General features: G+C 43.0%; 1 protein-coding gene across 7 annotated transcripts in view; it reads right to left on the minus strand.

Annotated features, from left to right (window-relative positions):
* The window catches only part of TCF20 (transcription factor 20), a 161,126-nt gene that overhangs the window by 53,559 nt on the left and 88,463 nt on the right, over positions 1 to 19,104 (minus strand). For 3 of the 7 annotated variants that reach the window (XM_064368137.1, XM_064368139.1, XM_064368138.1), the window contains exon 1: positions 10,968 to 11,301. The exons of 3 other annotated variants lie outside the window; for them this stretch is intronic. In XM_064368137.1, coding sequence (XP_064224207.1) covers positions 10,968 to 11,015 — 48 coding nt within the window. In that variant the 5' untranslated portion in view covers positions 11,016 to 11,301. Of the gene's footprint in view, positions 1 to 10,967; positions 11,302 to 19,104 lie in introns of those variants that run through there. One more of the 7 variants, XM_064368145.1, reaches the window with a different exon arrangement.

Here is a 19,104-nt window from a genome sequence, read left to right on the forward strand (position 1 = left end):
TACTTTCATTTCTCTGCTTTCATGTATTAAGAGTGATCACTGAACTGCGGGTTTTAACACTGGCTGCTGATCGTCACTCTCCAACACAAAACAGAATTGGCCAGAGAACTTCAGCCGATTCCTTATGTCCACATGCACATTACTGCAGGTTTACTATAATTGCCAACTACCTGTGATGACTGCTGACTACAGGACACTCAGCCCGTATGGGTTCCACACAAACTTTGGAGTCAACCTCTTCTTGGCATATGACTGTTTTGAAGGCACCCCTCTCTCAACCACTCTCCCTCAATTTCCAGGTACAAAGGGCTAGACTCAAGCCAGTGAATAGCAGTGACTATCCTTCCAGATTATTTTGGGGGGTTTCCAATAAGTTCCAGCACCTTTACCTGCCAAGTGGTATTTTTATTTGCCACATTTTAAAAATTCGGTTATTATTGGCCTTTACTATGAAAGAAGAATTTGAAGCAATCATCTTGGAGGACAGCAAAAAACAGAGAGGAAAACAGGAATTCTTTAAGCCTAGGGACCCAGACTCTTTCCAAAGTTACCTGACTCAGCCACTTAATCTCTCTTAATCAATCAAGCCAATTTTTTTTTTCCTTTCACCTGGGCCTGTATCCTCAGTCAGAAATGAACAGACAAGGCCAAATTGCTCCAAACTTTAGAACCAATTATTTAAAAAAACAAGTTCCAAAACACAAAGGGGCTAAAGTAAGGTACTAATAGACAGTTTACTTACAATTGTTTATGAAGCTAGTTTTCCAGTTCCCCTGGGGGAGCTGAAAATGGAGTTGCCTGCAGCAAAGTCAACGATCCTCTTAAATATAAGTCAGATTCATCCTCTCCAATCCCTGCAGTGGCTCCTACCTCATTCCTTGGGAAAATGGTCTGGAAGGCCCTGCTCCCATCCATGACTTCTCTGACCTCCTCCCCTACCACTCTCTGCTCTAGCCCCATAGTCTCCCTGTTCCTGGAATAGGCCCACCACATATCTACATAGGACCTCTGTACTCACCTGCACATTCTTCTCCCATTGCAAGACAGCTTGCTCTCCCTCCAGTCTTTGGGCAAATGTCACTCATTCCCTGATCATTCTATTAAAAACAGCTAGCTCTACACCTTTTCCCTGCCTCCAACTCCCTCCCCTGTTTTATCCCCTGCCTGGCCCTGTACTTATTCCAAACAGACACATACATGCTACTTGTTTACTGTCTGTCTCTCTCCAGACTAAAATGTAAACTCCTGAAAGGGCAGAGACTGCCTATTCCTTGCTGTAATCCTCACATCACCACACGGCAGGCTGTGTGAATGAGTAAACGGTGTAAGAACTAGGCCTTAAGAGAACTGGGCTAGAACTCACATATTCAGAGATGGTGCTGTGGGAGTGACATGAGAGAATTGTAGAAATTGAAAATAGAGTATGATCAACCTAAAAGCAGAGCTGGAGGATGCTGAAGACCTCGCCTGTAAAATCCTATGGGTCCAGCTCTAAGGGAGAGACATGAGAACTGTGAGGAAAGACTTCAGAAAGTAAATATGGATTAGAGCAGAAGATGGCCAGTAACTCCAAATTCTAAAAGCCTGACCCACATCTTGAAATATCTCAGGTCTAAAACACCTAGACAAAGGTCCACTTCCTTAAGTTTGAAATACAGTCATATGACCCAAAAACCATCATTAAACATTCATGTACAAATAATGTCACAATCTAAAGGAAATCACTTCTCATCCTAAATGCCTCCGCAACAGACAGCTGTTGCTTTGTGCCAATGAATCTCCTGGGCAGTAGGTAATAGCTGTTCAAATGGTGATGATGACATTTGACACTGTTCCAGCACTTCACACACACTAACTCATTTAATCCTCACAACACTAACATGATCGTTTCACAGATGAGGAAACAGAAGCAGAGTTCACAAAGCTCCTAAGCAGCGGGGCTGAGCACAGGCCATGTTCTTAACATTACACTGCCCAGAGGGTCTTCCATACAGTAGTAAAAGATGCCAGTTGTCCTGTCAGGTTGGCCTTGAAAGTGGGTAGCGAACCACAATAAATCTGTCCCTTCACCACTGCCCTCTCATAAGGACCTCCATACTGTTCCAACTGGCTTCTCACCTCCCCCATCATTCTTAGGACTATCAAGAGCAATTTTGTCTACATCAGTATTAATATTTTTTTCTGCCTGTGATGTGCTCCTGCTCTACTCCTCAGTGCCAGTGACCTTCTCTAAATGATAAAACAAGGCTGAATGGGGGCAAATTGAACAAAAACATTAAAGCTGGCAGTTTAAACTAATGAAAAGCTTTCTCAAGAGATACTATCTATAAAAAACTGTGTTACATGTTGTTTAATTAATCCTTCTGGAAATAAAACCAGGCTTCTGAAGATCTGAGTGTATAAACAATGTTGCCACTTGCTCCATATTCCTCCTAAGTAGGAGCCATCAAGAGCTAAAGGCCACTTTAAACATCAGCACATCAGGCCTCAGGCTGCCCTATCTCCAGACAGGAAAAACAGATACAGGAACGATTCCATCTCAGGTCTGTTCTCAGCCCTCCCTGGCAGATTTCCTGTTCTGTATTATGCCCCTTTCCCTATTGTTATGGTTCTATTTTATGGAATTAAAAAAATCCACGGCCAAATACCTCCTGCAGGGTTCCAGTCATGCTAAATATTCTTAGCATACATGAAGCACCAGAGTACCAGAAGGTGGTTGTCCAGGTTTATCTTTTTTAGGAATTCCAAGTAAACCAATTAAGAAAACCAAGTAGTATATATCAACAACAGAAAATGTAAACCTGGAGCTATAAAAGTAACAGGCTGTGTAAGGTGGCTCACACCTGTAATCACCAGCGTTTAGGGAGGCTGAGATGAGAGGATCGTTGAGGTCAGAAGTTCAAGACCAGCCTGAGTAACATGATCCCTACCAAAAAAAACAAAAACAAAAAACAATTTTCTTTAATGCACAGTGTGATGAGGTGTGACTACAGTCCCAGCTGCTCAGGAGGCTGAGATGGGAGGATTGCTTGAACTCAGGAGTTCGAGGTTGCAATGAGCTATAAATGTGCCAATGTGTTCCACCCTGGGTGACAGAGACCCTGTCTCTAAAACAAAAACAAACAAAAACTACTAACAGAGATAATTCCAAGGATATCCCATCATCTTAAAAAAAGAAAAGCATCAGTGTAGTCAGTTTTAAAGCACTGTGATTAGTGATAGTAAGTGCCTGAATTCCTTTGTTTAAATGAAAAATGAATACAAACAGTAGTAAGGAAAATTTGATACCCGAAAGGAGTAAGTCACCCAAGAGACTTGCATACATACTCTAAAATAAAGAGGCTGGGCACAGTGGCTCACACCTGTAATTCCAGCACTTTGGGAGGTTGAGGCAAGGTGATTGCTTGGGCTTGGGAGTTTGAGACCAGCCTGGGCAACATGGAGAAACCCTATCTCTATAAGAAATACAACAATTAGCCAGGCGTAGTGATGGATGCCTGCAGTCCCAGCAACTCAGGGGGCTAAGACGGGAGGATCACCTAAGCCCGGAAGGCAAAGGTTTCAGTGAGCTGAAATCCCGCCACTGCTCTCCAGCCTGGTCAACAAAGCGATATTCTGTATCAAGAAATAAATAAAAAAGATCTACCAATGTACTTCCCATTCATACTGACTCTCCCTTTCCTGTTTTTCTCATATATTCCTAACTTTCTAACAGTTTCAGAAGGGCTGTGGAGGTATATTAGGAAGGTCCAGAACTCTGTGCCTATATATTCCAAAGTCCGTATGCTGACCTCACAAACTCACTCATAACTAGCTGGAGACTTTTTATCCTCATCCGATTGGAGGGCCGATAACCTTGCCCTCTCATAGAAAACCAACACTGGCTTTCTCTGTCCTCTTTCCTCCACATGTCCAGCATCATCCCACTTCCCAATCCATTCTCTGTTTTTTTTGGAGAGTCTCACTCTGTTGCCCAGGCTGGAATGCAGTGGCATGATCAGAGGCTCACTGCAGCCTCAACTTCCAGCTCAAGCAATCCTCGTGCCTCAGTCTCCCAAGTAGCTGGGACCACAGGCATGGGCCCTCTGGCTAATTTTAAAAAAATAATTGAGACCATGTATGGCTAATTTTTATAATAAAAAAAAAAAAAAAAATAGAGACAGAGTCTCACTATGCTGCCCAGGCTGGTCTCAAACTCTTGAGTTCAAGTGATCCTGCTGTTTCAACCTCCCAAAGTGCTAGAATTCAGCCACCGTACCTGGTCCAGCTAATTCTTTCATCCTCTTTCATGTCAGGTTTAACCACTGATTTTCTGCTTATTCCCCTTCTTCGCCTTTAAATCCTCAAGATATTGACAATGATGCATCTAGTTATAGCCCCTGTGTGGGGGATACTGTTTGCCCCCACACCCGCTCCTCACCCATCTCCACCCTACTCTATGCCCTAGAAGGGGCACTGGACGGACAACTAACAGGCCCCACCACCCTCTGCCTTCTGGCCCAGTTTGGCTGGGAAGAGGCAGGAGAGGAGGAAAGTGAGACAGAGGAACTTACTCTCCTGGCTCCCACCCCAAGGTTATTGAGGCTGGCTGAGACTCTCCATCAATGGCTGCAGCTCCATCGGGCAACATGAACATATAGCCACTTTCTCCAAGCTCCAGCAACCACTTCATCTTCTGCCCTTCAGGTCTAGAACGTAGTAGGTAACAACTCCCTGCTACTGCCAGCCCAGAAGACTTCACTTTCTTGCCAGCTTCCCCAAACCCTGCTCACCCTTTACAAACAGTCCCTTTATTAATCTTCTACATTGTCAACTTAGCATTGCGACCACCCTCTCTCTAAGCTCTCCTTTGCAGATCAGAAGCTTAGAACTACTGTTCCAGAACCCTTTCCTAGCATCATTCCAGAACCCTTTCCTAGCATCTAGGTTGCAATGAGAAGCACAAGAGAGATTTAGAAGGTAGAATCAAAGTAGAGGTTGATGATGCTCCCCAGAGGTAGATACATGGATTCATAGGGGCTTCCCTATGAACTCATGACAACCACACACTATGGCACTTCAGTCGGAAATCATCAGGAAGCTTCCCAATTCCAGTTCTTCCAGGGTTGGGTAAAGCCTTAATTCTTATATCAAAACCATTCATACTTGCAATAGAAAACTTCTCTTTTCCTGAATGAACCCTGAATGATACAATTAAGCACTCCTCAAAGTACCCAGTTTGAGTGTACTATCTGTTTTCTATTGGGACCCTGACTGATAGAGTTTTTCTCATTTCTAGGATTTCAGAGTAGACTATTATCACTTGGGGAATGAGAGACTTTTATTTCATGCACTATGACACAGAACAGGAACTAAAAATTCTCCCTCAACAAAACACTTAGAAATGTCAGACAAAATGTGCAGCCAAGTTGCAAGAAAGTTAAGAAATGCCCACGGTTCAAAATAGGATGAGACGCCATCAAGAGAGTTGAAGGAGGTGCTGGGCTCTGAATGCCAAGGATGTGTTGGGGTCTCTAGGACTCATTAACCATATGGCAAAGAGTTTAATGACCATGCAGAGTCAGAGACAAGGTCTCTGGCCCTCTAGGCAGATCAGTCACTTAAGGACTCTGGACAGTGTCACCTGTGGCTGTATTCATTTCTATAAAGATAACAAAATATATTTATCATTAAGCAGTAACTAACTCATTTTCAATGACAAAGAAAATGTTCTTCCTCAAATGACCCAACTGCGTACTCTCAAAGAAAGCCATGGTCATCCCAAGCAAGAAGCTTTAGAATAAGCCCAAATTAACCTTTCAGTTTGACTTTGTATTCACCACGCTACCTCATCATGACATTACTCTTTAGTGTATTTGCCCTTTCCCACTCCATCCTGGTCACTATCATCTTCATCTTTCTTGTGCTAGAATAAAACCTGAAATATTCTCTTTCTCAGTACCTTCTTTTCTTTACCTGGCATTTTGACACCATCACACTCCCCACAGGCCCTGAAAGCCCATGACATCTTCCCAACACAATTTCTGCTCCTCCCCACTCTCTCAAACAAGCCTGCTCAGCCCCCTCTGTGCCACTGGCCCACTCTCACCTTGGTCTCAACTTGGAGCCTTCTCTTACTCATCCCCAGGACCATAAATCCCTTCTTGCCATGTGAGGTCATATAGTTTTTAAGAATTTTTTTTTTTTTTTTGAGACCATGTTTCACTCGTCGCCCAGGCTGGAGGCAGTGACACAATCTCGGCTCACTGCAACCTCCGCCTCCCGGGTTCAAGTGATTCTCCCGTCTCAGCTTCCCAAATAGCTGGGATTACAGGCATATGCCACCATGCTCAGCTAATTTTTTTTGTATTTTTAGTAGAGACAGGGTTTTACCATGTTGGCCAGGCTGGTCTCGAACTCCTGACCTCGGGTGATCTGCCTGCCTAGGCCTCCCAAAGTACTGGGATTACAGGAATGAGCCACGGCACCCAGCCTCTTAAGAGCTCTTAAAATGTGTCCTGCTGTATCTTTAGAACTACTAATATGCGTTATCTATGTGATTTTCTCTACAAATCTTCCCCTAGACAGATAATTTGTTGGCTTTACCTCACTTAGTAAAAACAAACCAAGTAAAGTACCTTTAACCAGTATCTAAGGTATGTACTATTCATAAAATAAAAATTGCCAGCCAGCCACAGTGGCTCACATCTGTAATCCCAGCACTTTGGGAGGCTGAGGCAGGCAGACAGTTTGAGCTCAGGAGACTAGCATGGGCAACATAGGAAAACCCCATCTCTACAAAAAAAAAAAAGAAAACACAAAAATAATTAGCTGGGTAAGCTGGCTTGTGCCTGTAGTTCCAGCTACTCCAGAGGCTGAGGTATGAGGATCACTTGAGCCTGGGGAGGCAGAGGATGCAGTGAGCCGAGGATGCATGCCACTGCACTGCAGCCTGGGTGCTAGAGCAAGACCCTGTCTCAATAAATTACTTAATAAATGGCATTTATTTATTTATCTATATATGCCAGTCACTGTGTGGTTTTACTTGTATCTCAATTAATCAATGAGGGGGGAAGAAACTTATATAATTTTTTCCAAAAGTCACTCCTCTAGGACAAGCTGCAGCTGACATTCTGTAACTCCAATTCTTTTGATTCTAGAGCCTATAACCCTTTCTTTCACTGTACCACAAATCAGGCAAATCCATGTTTTTGAAAATCCTGACACACATTTGGGTTAGATCTCTAATAACTGTGGCTATCCCTCAGTTACTGCATGCCTAACACATGTGACACACTTTACCAGCTGCTTGGCACAAATGTTAATGCATTTCATCCTCACCATGATCTAAGAAATGTTAGCAGTCCTTTTTGTAAGTGGAGACTCAAAAGTTAAACAAGCAAAATCTTCATGGTAAACAATGAGGTAAGTTATATAATGCCCACTGCAAAACCCAGTTGGTATTTCCCAATCTGTGAGCTTGGGAAGCATGCTAGAACTTGTTGACTGCTTGCACCTACATATATATCTATAATACCTGTATCATGTTTTATGTGTGTGCAAATGGGGGATCTTCCTAAGCGTATCAGGCATAAAGATCTGCTCAATGACTTAGTATTTCATATTCTATGTCCTGTTTGCACATGGGCAGAGCCTATATTTTCCTCAGTGGCTAAAAGTTACCTTAGTATAATAGGCCTTCAGAATAAGAGGAAGTATAATGAACATGCTGGCTTCCTCCCTGACTTGGGAGGCCAGAAAGTCTGAAAGAAACTCAGAATTTGCAAGTCAGTTCCTTGTCTAGAGAAAAAGAAATCCTCAAGAAATGCTGCATATCTAAGAAGATTGCTTTCTGGTTGTCAAAACTCCTATTAGCCATGTAAGCTATAAAAAATATCCACTTTCAATCATGATCAAATATATGCAGGCAAAAACGGAGGGCATAAATTTGTAACTATTAAATTTTCTAAAAAATTTAAAAGATGATATCCCATCTGGTTAGGTTAGGCTGAAGCTGGTACAAAAAATAAAAGCAGCAAAAAGGATTATGACTCTTTGGAAAAGAAAACTGGTAATAAAAATCAACCAAACAAAAAACAAAATACCAACATATTCACCCTAGCAATACGTATTAGAAGAAAAAACTGGCAACAATCTCTTGATTTCAAAATTGATTAAGCAAATTATGGTATATTCACTCAAAGAAATAATAATCATTATAAATAATTGCAAAGACTCTAGCATCATAAAAAATTATGTAGTATCAGATGAAAAGAACAGCTCACATCAACTCATACCTGTGCTATGATTATAACCATCTGAAATGAGGCATTCATTTAGTCCCAGGCCAAAGGGAACAATGGGGAAAACGGAAACCTTCTGGACCACTCAAAGTGGCAGAATTGTGGAAGTATTTTTTCCCTTTTCATTTGTTTACATTACTTTTTGTGTAGGAAATAATCACTTTTTGGTTTTTTGAGACAGTCTCACCCTGTCACCCAGGCTGGAGTGCAGTGGCACGATCTCGGCTCACTGCAGCCTCTGCCTTCCAGGTTTAAGCAATTCTCCTGCCTCAGTCTCCCAAGTAGCTGGGATTACAGGCGTGTGCCACTATGCCTGGTTAATTTTTGTACTTTTGGTAGAGACAGCATTTCGCCATGTTGGCCAGGCTGGTCTTGAACTCCTGACTTCAAGTGATCCACCTGTCTGGGCCTCCCAAAGTTCTGGGATTACAGGCATGAACCACAGAGTCTGGCCAAAATAATCACTTTAAAATGTCATTAACCTCATTTAAAAATGACAACCCTTACACTATTCTCAACAGTATCTTAGCTTTATCTGTTCCCACTGACAGCAAACTGCTGCTCTGCCCAAGGGAAAAAAATAGAGGCACGGGATCCCACAAGTCAGACAGAAGCAGGAGGGAAGGGAAGAGACTGCCAGACAGGAACTCACCATTAGGAAACCTGGCGCCAATGCCGGACACCATGGTGCCCAGGCAAGTGTGCACACAAAGTCACTGGCTCCAAGTTCTTTTTCAGAATCAGGCCTAAAAACAGCTGAATTCCATCCCACAGTGGGCAAGTCTATTATTAGACATAATCTCAAAGAACCAAGAGGTTGCAAGTATCCTATCCATCACATGCTACTGCAACTCTGCATGGAGATGCCATAAATCTGCTCCTGAACAGACCAAAGGCACCTGGGCCCTATGGTAACCTATGGTAACCACTCCATGGTTACCTCTTCCTTTCACAGGGGCATCCCAAGTCACTTCAGATGACCACATATGTGAGCAGGATGGCCAAACAGTTCCCAGAAAGGAGGCAGGAGAAGGGTGGGAGCAGTGGCACCTCTGGGGTTAGCTAGAGGTCCTGTGGAATTTTCTTAAATGCTGAGCCTAGGGGCTTCTGAGATGTCAGTGAATATATTTTTTTACTTAACATCGTATGAATACATAATTTCTAAACCTTTGGAGGCAAAAGGGAAGTAATCAGTGTTGCGACTTACAGGCTAAAAGGATGTTTCATTTTATAATTCATTCAAATATAATTCTGAGGCCAGGTGTGGTGTCTCATGCCTGTAATCCCAGCACTTTGGGAGGGCAAGGCAGGCAGATCACCTGAGGTCAGGAATTCAAGACCAGCCTGGCCAACATGGTGAAACACTGTCTACTAAAAATTCAGAAATTAGCCAGGCATGGTGGCAGACACCTGTAATCCCAGCTACTCAGAAGGCTATGGCAGGAGAATCACTTGAACCTGTGAGGTGGAGGTTGCAGTGAGTCAAGACCACACCACTGAACTCCAGCCTGGATGACAGAGTGAGACTCTGTCTCTACAAAAGAAATAATAAAACAAATATAATTCTGAATTAAAATTCAAAAGATATCAATGACCAATCCAAAGTAGAAGTGGGCAAAAGCGGTATCATGAAAATTAAAGACTTTCCTAAACAACCCAAAAAAGCTCAAAACAAAATGAAAGAAACAAACTAGCAGAACAAACAGTATACTAGATAAAAAGGACTAGTATTATAAAGATGTTAAGTCTCCATAAAAGTTTATAAAATTCTCAAAGTGTCCCAGTCAAAAATCTCAATCGGGTATTAAAAAATATTTTTTAAGACTGGCATGGTGGCTCACACCCGTAATATCCCAATACTTTGAGAGGCTGAAGCAGGCAGATTACATGAAGCCAGGAGTTCAAGACCAGCCTGGCCAATAGAGCAAAACCCCATATCTACTAAAAATAGAAAAATTAAGCCGGGCGCAGTGATTAACATCTGTAATTCTAGCACTCTGGGTGGCCGAGGCAGGCGGATCACAAGGTCAAGCGATCAAGACCATCCTGGCCAACATGGTGAAACCCTGTCTCTACTAAAACTACAAAAATTAGCTGGGCATGCATGGTGGCATGTGCCAGTAGTCTCAGCTACTCTGGAGGCTGAGGCCGGAGAATCAATTAAACCCTGGAGGTAGAGGCTGCAGTGAGCCGAGATCGCACCACTGCACTCCGGCCAGGGAGACAGAGCAAGATCCTGTCTCAAAAACAAAAATAGGCCGGGCGCGGTGGCTCAAGCCTGTAATCCCAGCACTTTGGGAGGCCGAGGCGGGTGGATCACGAGGTCAAGCGATCAAGACCATCCTGGCCAACATGGTGAAACCCCGTCTTTACTAATACAAAAAAATTAGCTGGGCATGGTGGCGCGTGCCTGTAATCCCAGCTACTCAGCAGGCTGAGGCAGGAGAATTGCCTGAACCCAGGAGGCGGAGGTTGCGGTGAGCCGAGATCGCTTCATTGCATTCCAGCCTGAGTAACGAGAGCGAAACTCCGTCTCAAAAAAAAAAATAAATAAATAAATAAAAATAAAAATAAAAATAATAAATTTCAAATGGACAGAAAAGTGCAAGAATAGTTCAAAGTGCTCACACACCCTCTTCAATGAGACTCTCCCAACTGATGGTTTTACATCATTTGCTCCATTACCTTTTCCTGACCCCTTTGAGAGCAGGCTAAATACATGAAGCCTCCCATTGTCGCTCAATACTTCAGTGAGTTATTTCCAAAAACAAGGACACTCTTCTCCACAACCAGCATACAAGCCTCCACATCAGGAAATCAACACTGATAGTACAGTCTCAACCAAATCCACAGGTTCCATTTGAATTTTGTCAACCTTCTCAACAATGTCTCTTTTTCCTTTCTGGTCTAGGAGTCTAGCCCAGAGCTATGTCTCCCTAGTGTCAAGCAATCTGGAATAGTTCCCTTTTCTCTTCCTGACTTCCATGTCCCTGCCGGAGTATAAGTCTTTTCTTTTTTTTTTTTTTGAGACGGTGTTTCGCTCTTGTTACCCAGGCTGGAGTGCAATGGCGCGATCTCGGTTCACTGCAACCTCCGCCTCCTGGGTTCAGGCAATTCTCCTGCCTCAGCCTCCTGAGTAGCTGGGATTACAGGCACGCGCCACCATGCCCAGCTAATTTTTTGTATTTTTAGTAGAGACGGGGTTTCACCATTTTGACCAGGATGGTCTTGATCTCTTGACCTCGTGATCCACCCGCCTCGGCCTCCCAAAGTGCTGGGATTACAGGCTTGAGCCACCACGCCCGGCTGACAAGTCTTTTCATTTTGCAGGATGACCTTCAATCTGATCTGTATTTCCTCATGACCAGACTCAGATCAAGCTTTCTTAGCAGCAGTACCAGACACACAGTGGTGTGTTCTTCCCAGTGCAATGCATCAGAAGACTGATGGCAACTCATCTCACAGTGATGTTTACCATATTCACCTGGTCCAGCTTATTAGAGATGTAATGTCTCAGGCCCCACAGACCTACAGGATCAGATTCTGCACGTTAACAAGGTCACTAGCAAGTCACACATGTTACTGTTCGTGAAGTACCAGTGAAAGGTCTTATGAAAAGTGAGAGCCACAAGGGAAGTTTAAATTTTATTAGAAGCCTTTGGAGGGTTTTAAGCTATAGAGTGGCATGCTCTGGTTTCAGTTCTCAAATAGTTCCTCTGGCTGTTTTGTGGCAAACAGACTAGGGGAGAGCCAAGGACAGAGCAGGGAGTGAGTTAGCTGGTCGTCTGGTAAAAGGATGCTGGCTTCATGGGTGAATGTGGTATTGACGGAGGAGGTGATACATGGTCATAAAGGACACAATTTGAAGTCAGAGCAAATAAATTGCTAACGGACCTGAAGTGGACATGAGAGCCACAATAACAATGATAAACAGCAGCAGCCAACACTAGTTAAACACAAGCCCTGTGCCAGCCACTGCTCCATGTCTTTTCAGGTGAAAATTCATTCAACGGTCACAATCATTCTAAGAGGTACAGCTGACAACCCCACTCTATTCAAACGAAGACAACATGGTAGAGAAAGGCTTAGTAGCTGCCCAAGGCCTCAGGTCTGAGCTTAGGCAGCGGCTTGGGAGCTTGTACTCCACCACCACCCCTTACAGAGTAACTGCAAACACGGCACCATTTATGAAGAGGAATGAGGCTGGTAAAGGGAATCAAGAGTGCTTTGCCAAACACGGCAACACGCAATTTCCACTGCACGTCCACATGGTAACGGCAGGAAGACAGCTAGTGTGACTGGATCACCAAGCAAAGGTGGGGTAGAGATAAAAATGGGAAGGTCATTAGCACAGAGGTAGTATTTTAAGTCAACAGAGTAGATGAGATGACCCAGAACAGTTTTTCAAACTGCAGGCTATGAAATCAATTTAGTGGGTCACGAACAGCACTTAAATAAATAAATAAATAAAATAGAGCAGAATGAAAAAATAACAAGAGTCCATGGCTCATGAAGTGTACGAACTGTTTTGTCAAATTTTTGTTTCTGTTGTGTCTGTCTGTGCAAGATAGTGTAGTGTGTTTGAACTTGACTGGCATTTGGTATGGCTGACAAAAAGATCTAAAACCATTGATCCAGAGACTAAGTTGGAGTAACTGATCCCTGAAATCACTCTAGCACTTAGAAGTTGGGAAAAAGGAAAAGAAGCCAGAAAAGGAGAGTAAAGAAACTGCGAGAAAGGAGGAAAGGCAGTGTGGAGCCCAAGCAAATGTGACATGTTGGACATGTGACGTGCTGGTGAGAGTCATGCAGTATGGCCACAAAAGAGATGTCCATAATTATGGAATGACAAGGTAAGCACACAGCTGTGGGAGCAGAGGGGCAAGTGACCTGTTTAAGCTTAGCACAGAATAAAAAAGAGAGGGAGAAAGGTGATACTAGGATTTCGAGATCTAGGTTTAAGGGAACAGCAGCATATCCAGTCTGTAACTTCCATAAACAGCAAATATCCAATCATTCTTTTCTACTGTTGCTTTTAAGCATCTACTATGTGCTGGGCTGTTTACTAGACCTGGGAAAATAACTGGGACACTGTTCTATCCTGAAAAGCCTCAAACCCTACAAGAGAATAACACAACTACAGTGCAGTGAAGCAAGGGTCAGAAGACAGAGTGTGTTAACAGGTTTGTCGAAGGCCATGGCAATTTTCCTTTCCAAGCATACTGCTCATTTTTGGCCAACCAAATCCACCACTCCATACAGATCGTGCCCTCCGACCTCTTGATTCATGCTTGGCCTCTCCCCAAAATACTTTTCAAATCTGAGTCATTCCTCAAGGCCATTTGGCTTCCTTACTGAAGCTTTCAGGAAAACTGCTCAGCTTGGTGATCTTGCCTTACCCAAACAGCTACAGCACTTCTTGTCCATACACCATCACCTGGTGGCTGTGTCCTGATTTCCCTATTTACTAATGCCTTTTCTCCCCAGCTGAGCCATACATTGTTGAAGGCATGTAACAAACATGTCTCACATCTACAAGGTCCTCAAACAGCAGCCAGGCAAACACTTGTTGCTCTGCTACACTTCCCTCCAATCCAACTTGCATTTCAGCATCTTACTGAAAAAGATGTGATTAATTCACCCCCTGGCTATTTTAAAACCTTCACTGGCTCCCAGTTATTAGTATAGCACATACAGACTTGTCTTCCAGGTGAGCCATGCAGCTTTCCCCTTCCCTGCCTCCCAAACACCTTAAAGTTGAGGCAACAGCAATAAAAACAGTCACGTGCTACATAACGCATTTCTGTCAACCACGACCACATACACAACGGTGGTACCATTAAGAGTACAATGGAGCTGAAAAATTTCTATTGCCCGGTGACTTTGTAGCTATCATAATGCAATGTATTACCTCCTTGTTTATTGTGATGCAGGTGTAAACCTACTATACTGCCAGTGACATAAAGCATAGCACATACAACTAGTACAGTACTTAATAAATCATGTTACCGGTTTACGTATCCTATGTGGAATTCTATGTTGTGCATACTATGCATTCTACTTATAAAAACAGTTAACTAAAACTGGATGTGGGAGCATGTGCCTGTATTCCTGGCTACTCAGGAAGCTGAGGCAGGAAGATTTCTTGTGCCCTGGAATTCAAGTCTAGCCTGGGCAACATGGCAAGACACCTTGAAAAATAAACAAAAATTTAAAAAGTTACAGGCTGGGCGCGGTGGCTCACGCCTGTAATCCCAGCACTTTGGGAGGCCAAGGCGGGCAGATCAGGGGGTCAGGAGTTCAAGACCAGCCTGGCCAACATGGTGAAACCTTATCTCTACTAAAGATACAAAAAATTAGCCAGGTGAGATGGTACGTGTCTGTAATCCCAGCTCTTCGGGAGGCTGAGGCAGGAGAAACACTTGAACCCCAGAGGTAGAGGTTGCAATGAAGCAAGACTGAGCCATTGTACTCCAGCACAGGCGACAGGGTGAGACTCCATCTCAAAAAAAATAAAAAATTTAAAAAAAAGTTAACCGTAAAACAGTCACAGTCAGGGCTTGCAGGAGGTACCCAAAAGGGGGCACAGTGGCTCACGCCTGTAATCCCAGCACTTTGGGAGGCCAAGATAGGCAGATCACTTGAGACCAGGAGTTCAAGACCAGCCTCGCCAACATGGTAAAACTCTGTCTCTACTAAAACTACAAAACTCAGCTGGAACTGTTGATGCATGCCTGTAATCTCAGCTACTCAGAAAGCTGAGGCAGAGAATCACTTTAACCTGGTAGGCGGAGGTTGCAGTGAGCTGAGATCATGCCACTGCACTCCAGTCTGGGCGGCACAGTGAGGCTGTCTCAAAAAATGACCAAAGCAAACAAACAAAAGAAAGCACTGTTATCATAAGAGATGATAGCTCCATGTGTGTTACTGCCCCTGAAGACCTCTCAGTGGGAAAAGATGCAAAGCTGGAAGACAGTGATATTGATTATTCTGACCCTGTGTAGGTTTAGGCTAATGCAGGTGTTTGTGACTTAGTTTTAACAAAAGTGTTTAAAAAGTAATAATAATAATTATTATTATTATTAAAGTATGGCTGGGTGTGGTGGCTCACGTCTGTGATCCCAGCACTTTGGGAGGCTGAGGTAGGCAGATCACATGAGGTCAAAAGTTCCAGACCAGCCTGGCGAACATGCAGAAACCCAGTCTCTATTAAAAAAAAATACAGAAATTAGCCAGGTGTGGTGGCAGGTGCCTGTAGTCCCAGCTACTCAGAAGGCTGAGGCAGGAGAATCACTTGAACCCGGGACGTGAAGGCTGCAGTGAGCTGAGATTGCACCATTGCACTCCAGCCTGGGTGACACAGCAAGACTCTGTCTCAAATAATAATTTAAATAGAAAAAAGCTTATAGAATAAAGTGGGCAGGCCTGGTGGCTCACACCTATAATTCCAGTACTTTTGGGAGGCAGAGGAGAAAGGATTGTTTGAGACCAGCCTGGGAAGTATAGCATCTACCAAAAAAAAAAAAAAAAAAAAAAAAACACATAGCCAAGCATGGTGGCGTGCACCTATAGTCCTAGCTACTCAGGAGGCTAAAGTGAGGATTGCTTGAGCCCAGGAGTTTGAGGTTATAGCAAGCTATGACTGTGCCACTGCACTCCAGCCTAGGCAACAGAGACCTTATCTCTAAGAGTAATTAATAATAACAATAAAGTTTACTGGCCGGGTGCGGTGGCTCACACTTGTAATTCCAGCACTTTGGGAGGCGGGTGGATCACAAGGTCAGGAGATCGAGACCATCCTTGCCAACAAGATATAACTCTGTCTCTACTAAAACACAAAAAACTAGCTGGGCATCGTGGCTGGTGCCTGTAGTCCCAGCTACTCAGGAGACTGAGACAGGGAAATAGCTGGGACCCGAGAAGCAGAGGTTGCAGTGAGCTCAGATCGTGCCACTGCACTCCAGCCTGGTGACAAAGTGAGATTCTGTCTCAAAAAAAAAACAAGTTTATAAAATAAGGATACAATGACAGAAAATATTTTGAACAGCTGCACAGTATGTCTGTGGTTTAAGCTAAGTATTATTACAAAAGAGTCAAAAGATTAAAAAAATTTTAAGTTTATAAAGTAAAAAAGTTACAGTAATCTAAGGTTAATACTGAAACAAGGAAACTTTTAAAAATAAATTTAGTGTAGCCTAAATGCATAGTGTTAATAAATCTATGGTAGTGTACAGTAATGTCCTAGGCCATCATTCACTCATTACTCCCTCACTGACTCACCCACAGCAACTTCATCTTTTATACCTTATTTTTACTGTACCTTTCCTATGTTTAGATATATTCAGATACATATATACCTACCATTGTGTTACAATTGCCTACAGCATTTGATACAGTTTAACATGTGGTACAGGTTTGTAGCCTAGGAACAAAAGGCTATACTGCATAGCCTAGGTGTGCAGCTGGCTACAGCCAGGCTAGGTTAGATGTGTTTAAGTACATTCTAAGATGTTCAAACAATGACAAAAATCACTCAATGATGCATTTCTTACAACATATTCTGTTGTTAACTGAGGCATGATTGTACCAAAACAAAACAAAAAACCACCTACCACCAGTACCACCAAAGGTGTGCAGGGATGAAAATTAAAGAGACTGATAGTCGTTGAACTGCTGACAACAGATGTTTTGTGGGTAGGACTACAGGGGATAGTAAGGGTTTAGAAACTAGTTTGACCAACATGTTAATTTTAAAACAAAAAACAAAATTGCCTCAGCCTCCCAAGTAGCTGGGATTACGGGCATGCGCCACCATGCCCAGCTAATTCTGTATTTTTAGTAGAGATGGGGTTTCACCAGGTTGGCCAGGCTGGTCTTGAACTCCTGACCTCAAGTGATCCACCTGCCTTGGTCTCCCAAAGTGCTAGGATTACCGGCCTGGCACCCAGCAGCAAAGGAAAATATTATAGCCTCATTTAATCTTACCTCTATGATGTAGTAAACAGCCATCCTCTGCAGATGAGGAAACAGAGGCTCAGAAAGTTTACTAACTCTCGTAAGGTTATACAGCCAGTCAGTGAAGAAGACAGGCTGGGACTAATACAGTATGTGCCCTAACTTCTACTGTTCTTAGCAATGTTCTGTGTATGCCCCGGCACATCCAGCACGCACCTTTCGCATCTTTTCCTTTGTACAGCTCGTCTTTCTGCCTGAATAATACCAGCTTTGCTGACATACCACTCACCTTTCAAGTCCAGTGCAAATCCCACTTTTCCCTTAACACCTTCCTAATACACAAACCATGATCAGCATGACCAGAGTTATCTACCTATTTCTCCTACAACATGGGACCTTAGTTCTCCTACTGCCACGCACATAGCAAGCATTGGAACACTGGGTGAATTAAGTTGACAACATAAATGCTCTTTCTGACAAACGTAAAGGTAACAGATGAAGACCAAAAGTTTTAATCTGTGAGGAGTATTAATACCAAGAAAGAGTTTCCATAATCCCTCCCCTCATTCTCTGCTCTGAAACTCACCATTCATTGAAGCATAAGGAGAGGCAGATTAATTTTCACCTCTTCCACAAAGTGGCTTTATATAATAAATCCCACTTCCGAAGAATAAAAGCTACCTAACTTGTTATTAAAAATGTAAATAATGAGAATAAAAAGTTTTCTTTAAAGTTTTTAAAATTACTTTCAAAGCCTGACCCTTGAAAGCACTTAATTATAATACAAACAACATGTAAAAATACTAAAAGTTATTTCCCATATACATAAACATGGAGACACAGAACCTGTGAAACAGACACTTTTAAAATTCAAAATGCTCTTAACAACTGACCACATCTGAATTTATGAGCAGAAGTTGAGTCCAAACAAAAACACACTGTAAAACAAAAGTGCTAACAACCTTAGAAAGGAAATATAGGATGGGACAAACAGACTTTAATGCGTCCTTGGCCTTCCTGAGCAAAGCAATGAGAAATGCAGTCAACCAAAGCACTTAGACTTGGTTTTACTGGAGGTATCAACACCATAGGTCAACCTGTCAAATGAAGCAAAAAGCAGAACCGAGTTCTATGGGTATAGACCCCTCCAGATAAAAGCCAATGGACCTTTTTACAGTTTATGGGGTCCTCTCCGTATGGCTGGGGATGCAGGCATGAGAGGAATGCTGTCTGGGTGATTAATTCCTGTGAAATAAGCATAGGAGTTAGAAGAAGCGGAGGTGAGTTCACACACTCTGCTCTTTCATGGTTGCCTCCAACTCACCACAATTCCAAATACAAAGAAACACTGTACTAGTACTTGGTTTTTTAAATGTCCATAAGCTAAACGTCCTTCTGAAGATTTAGCTTCCCACTTAAAAGCCCAAACCAATACATACTTTGAAGGATTATTTCAAATATATTACAAACATCAAAATGCTAACTCCAAACTAAGGCAAAATAATTACCTCTAAGTATCCAAGAAGAGCATCAAGAATTAGCAAATTAATTCAAGGTCAGAAAACCTTAAAGAAACAAAAAGATCATTTTAGTAGCATAAGAACTTTGTGCCAGGTGTGGTGGCTCATGCCTGTAATCCCAGCACTTTGGGAGGCTGAGGAGGGCAGATCACGAGGTCAGGAGTTCGAGACCAGCCTGGCCAATATGATGAAACCTGGTCTCTACTAAAAAACACAAAAATTGTCCGGGCATGGTGGCATGCGCCTGTAGTCCCAGCTACTTGGGAGTCCCAGAGGTTGCAGTGAGCCAAGACTGTGCCACTGACCTCCAGCCTGGGCAACAAAGTGAGACTCAGCCTCAAAAAAAA

Source organism: Aotus nancymaae, unplaced genomic scaffold, assembly GCF_030222135.1.
Source record: "Aotus nancymaae isolate 86718 unplaced genomic scaffold, 86718_ANA_hifiasm-v0.15.2.pri h1tg000076l, whole genome shotgun sequence".
Taxonomy (NCBI): Eukaryota; Metazoa; Chordata; class Mammalia; order Primates; family Aotidae; genus Aotus; species Aotus nancymaae.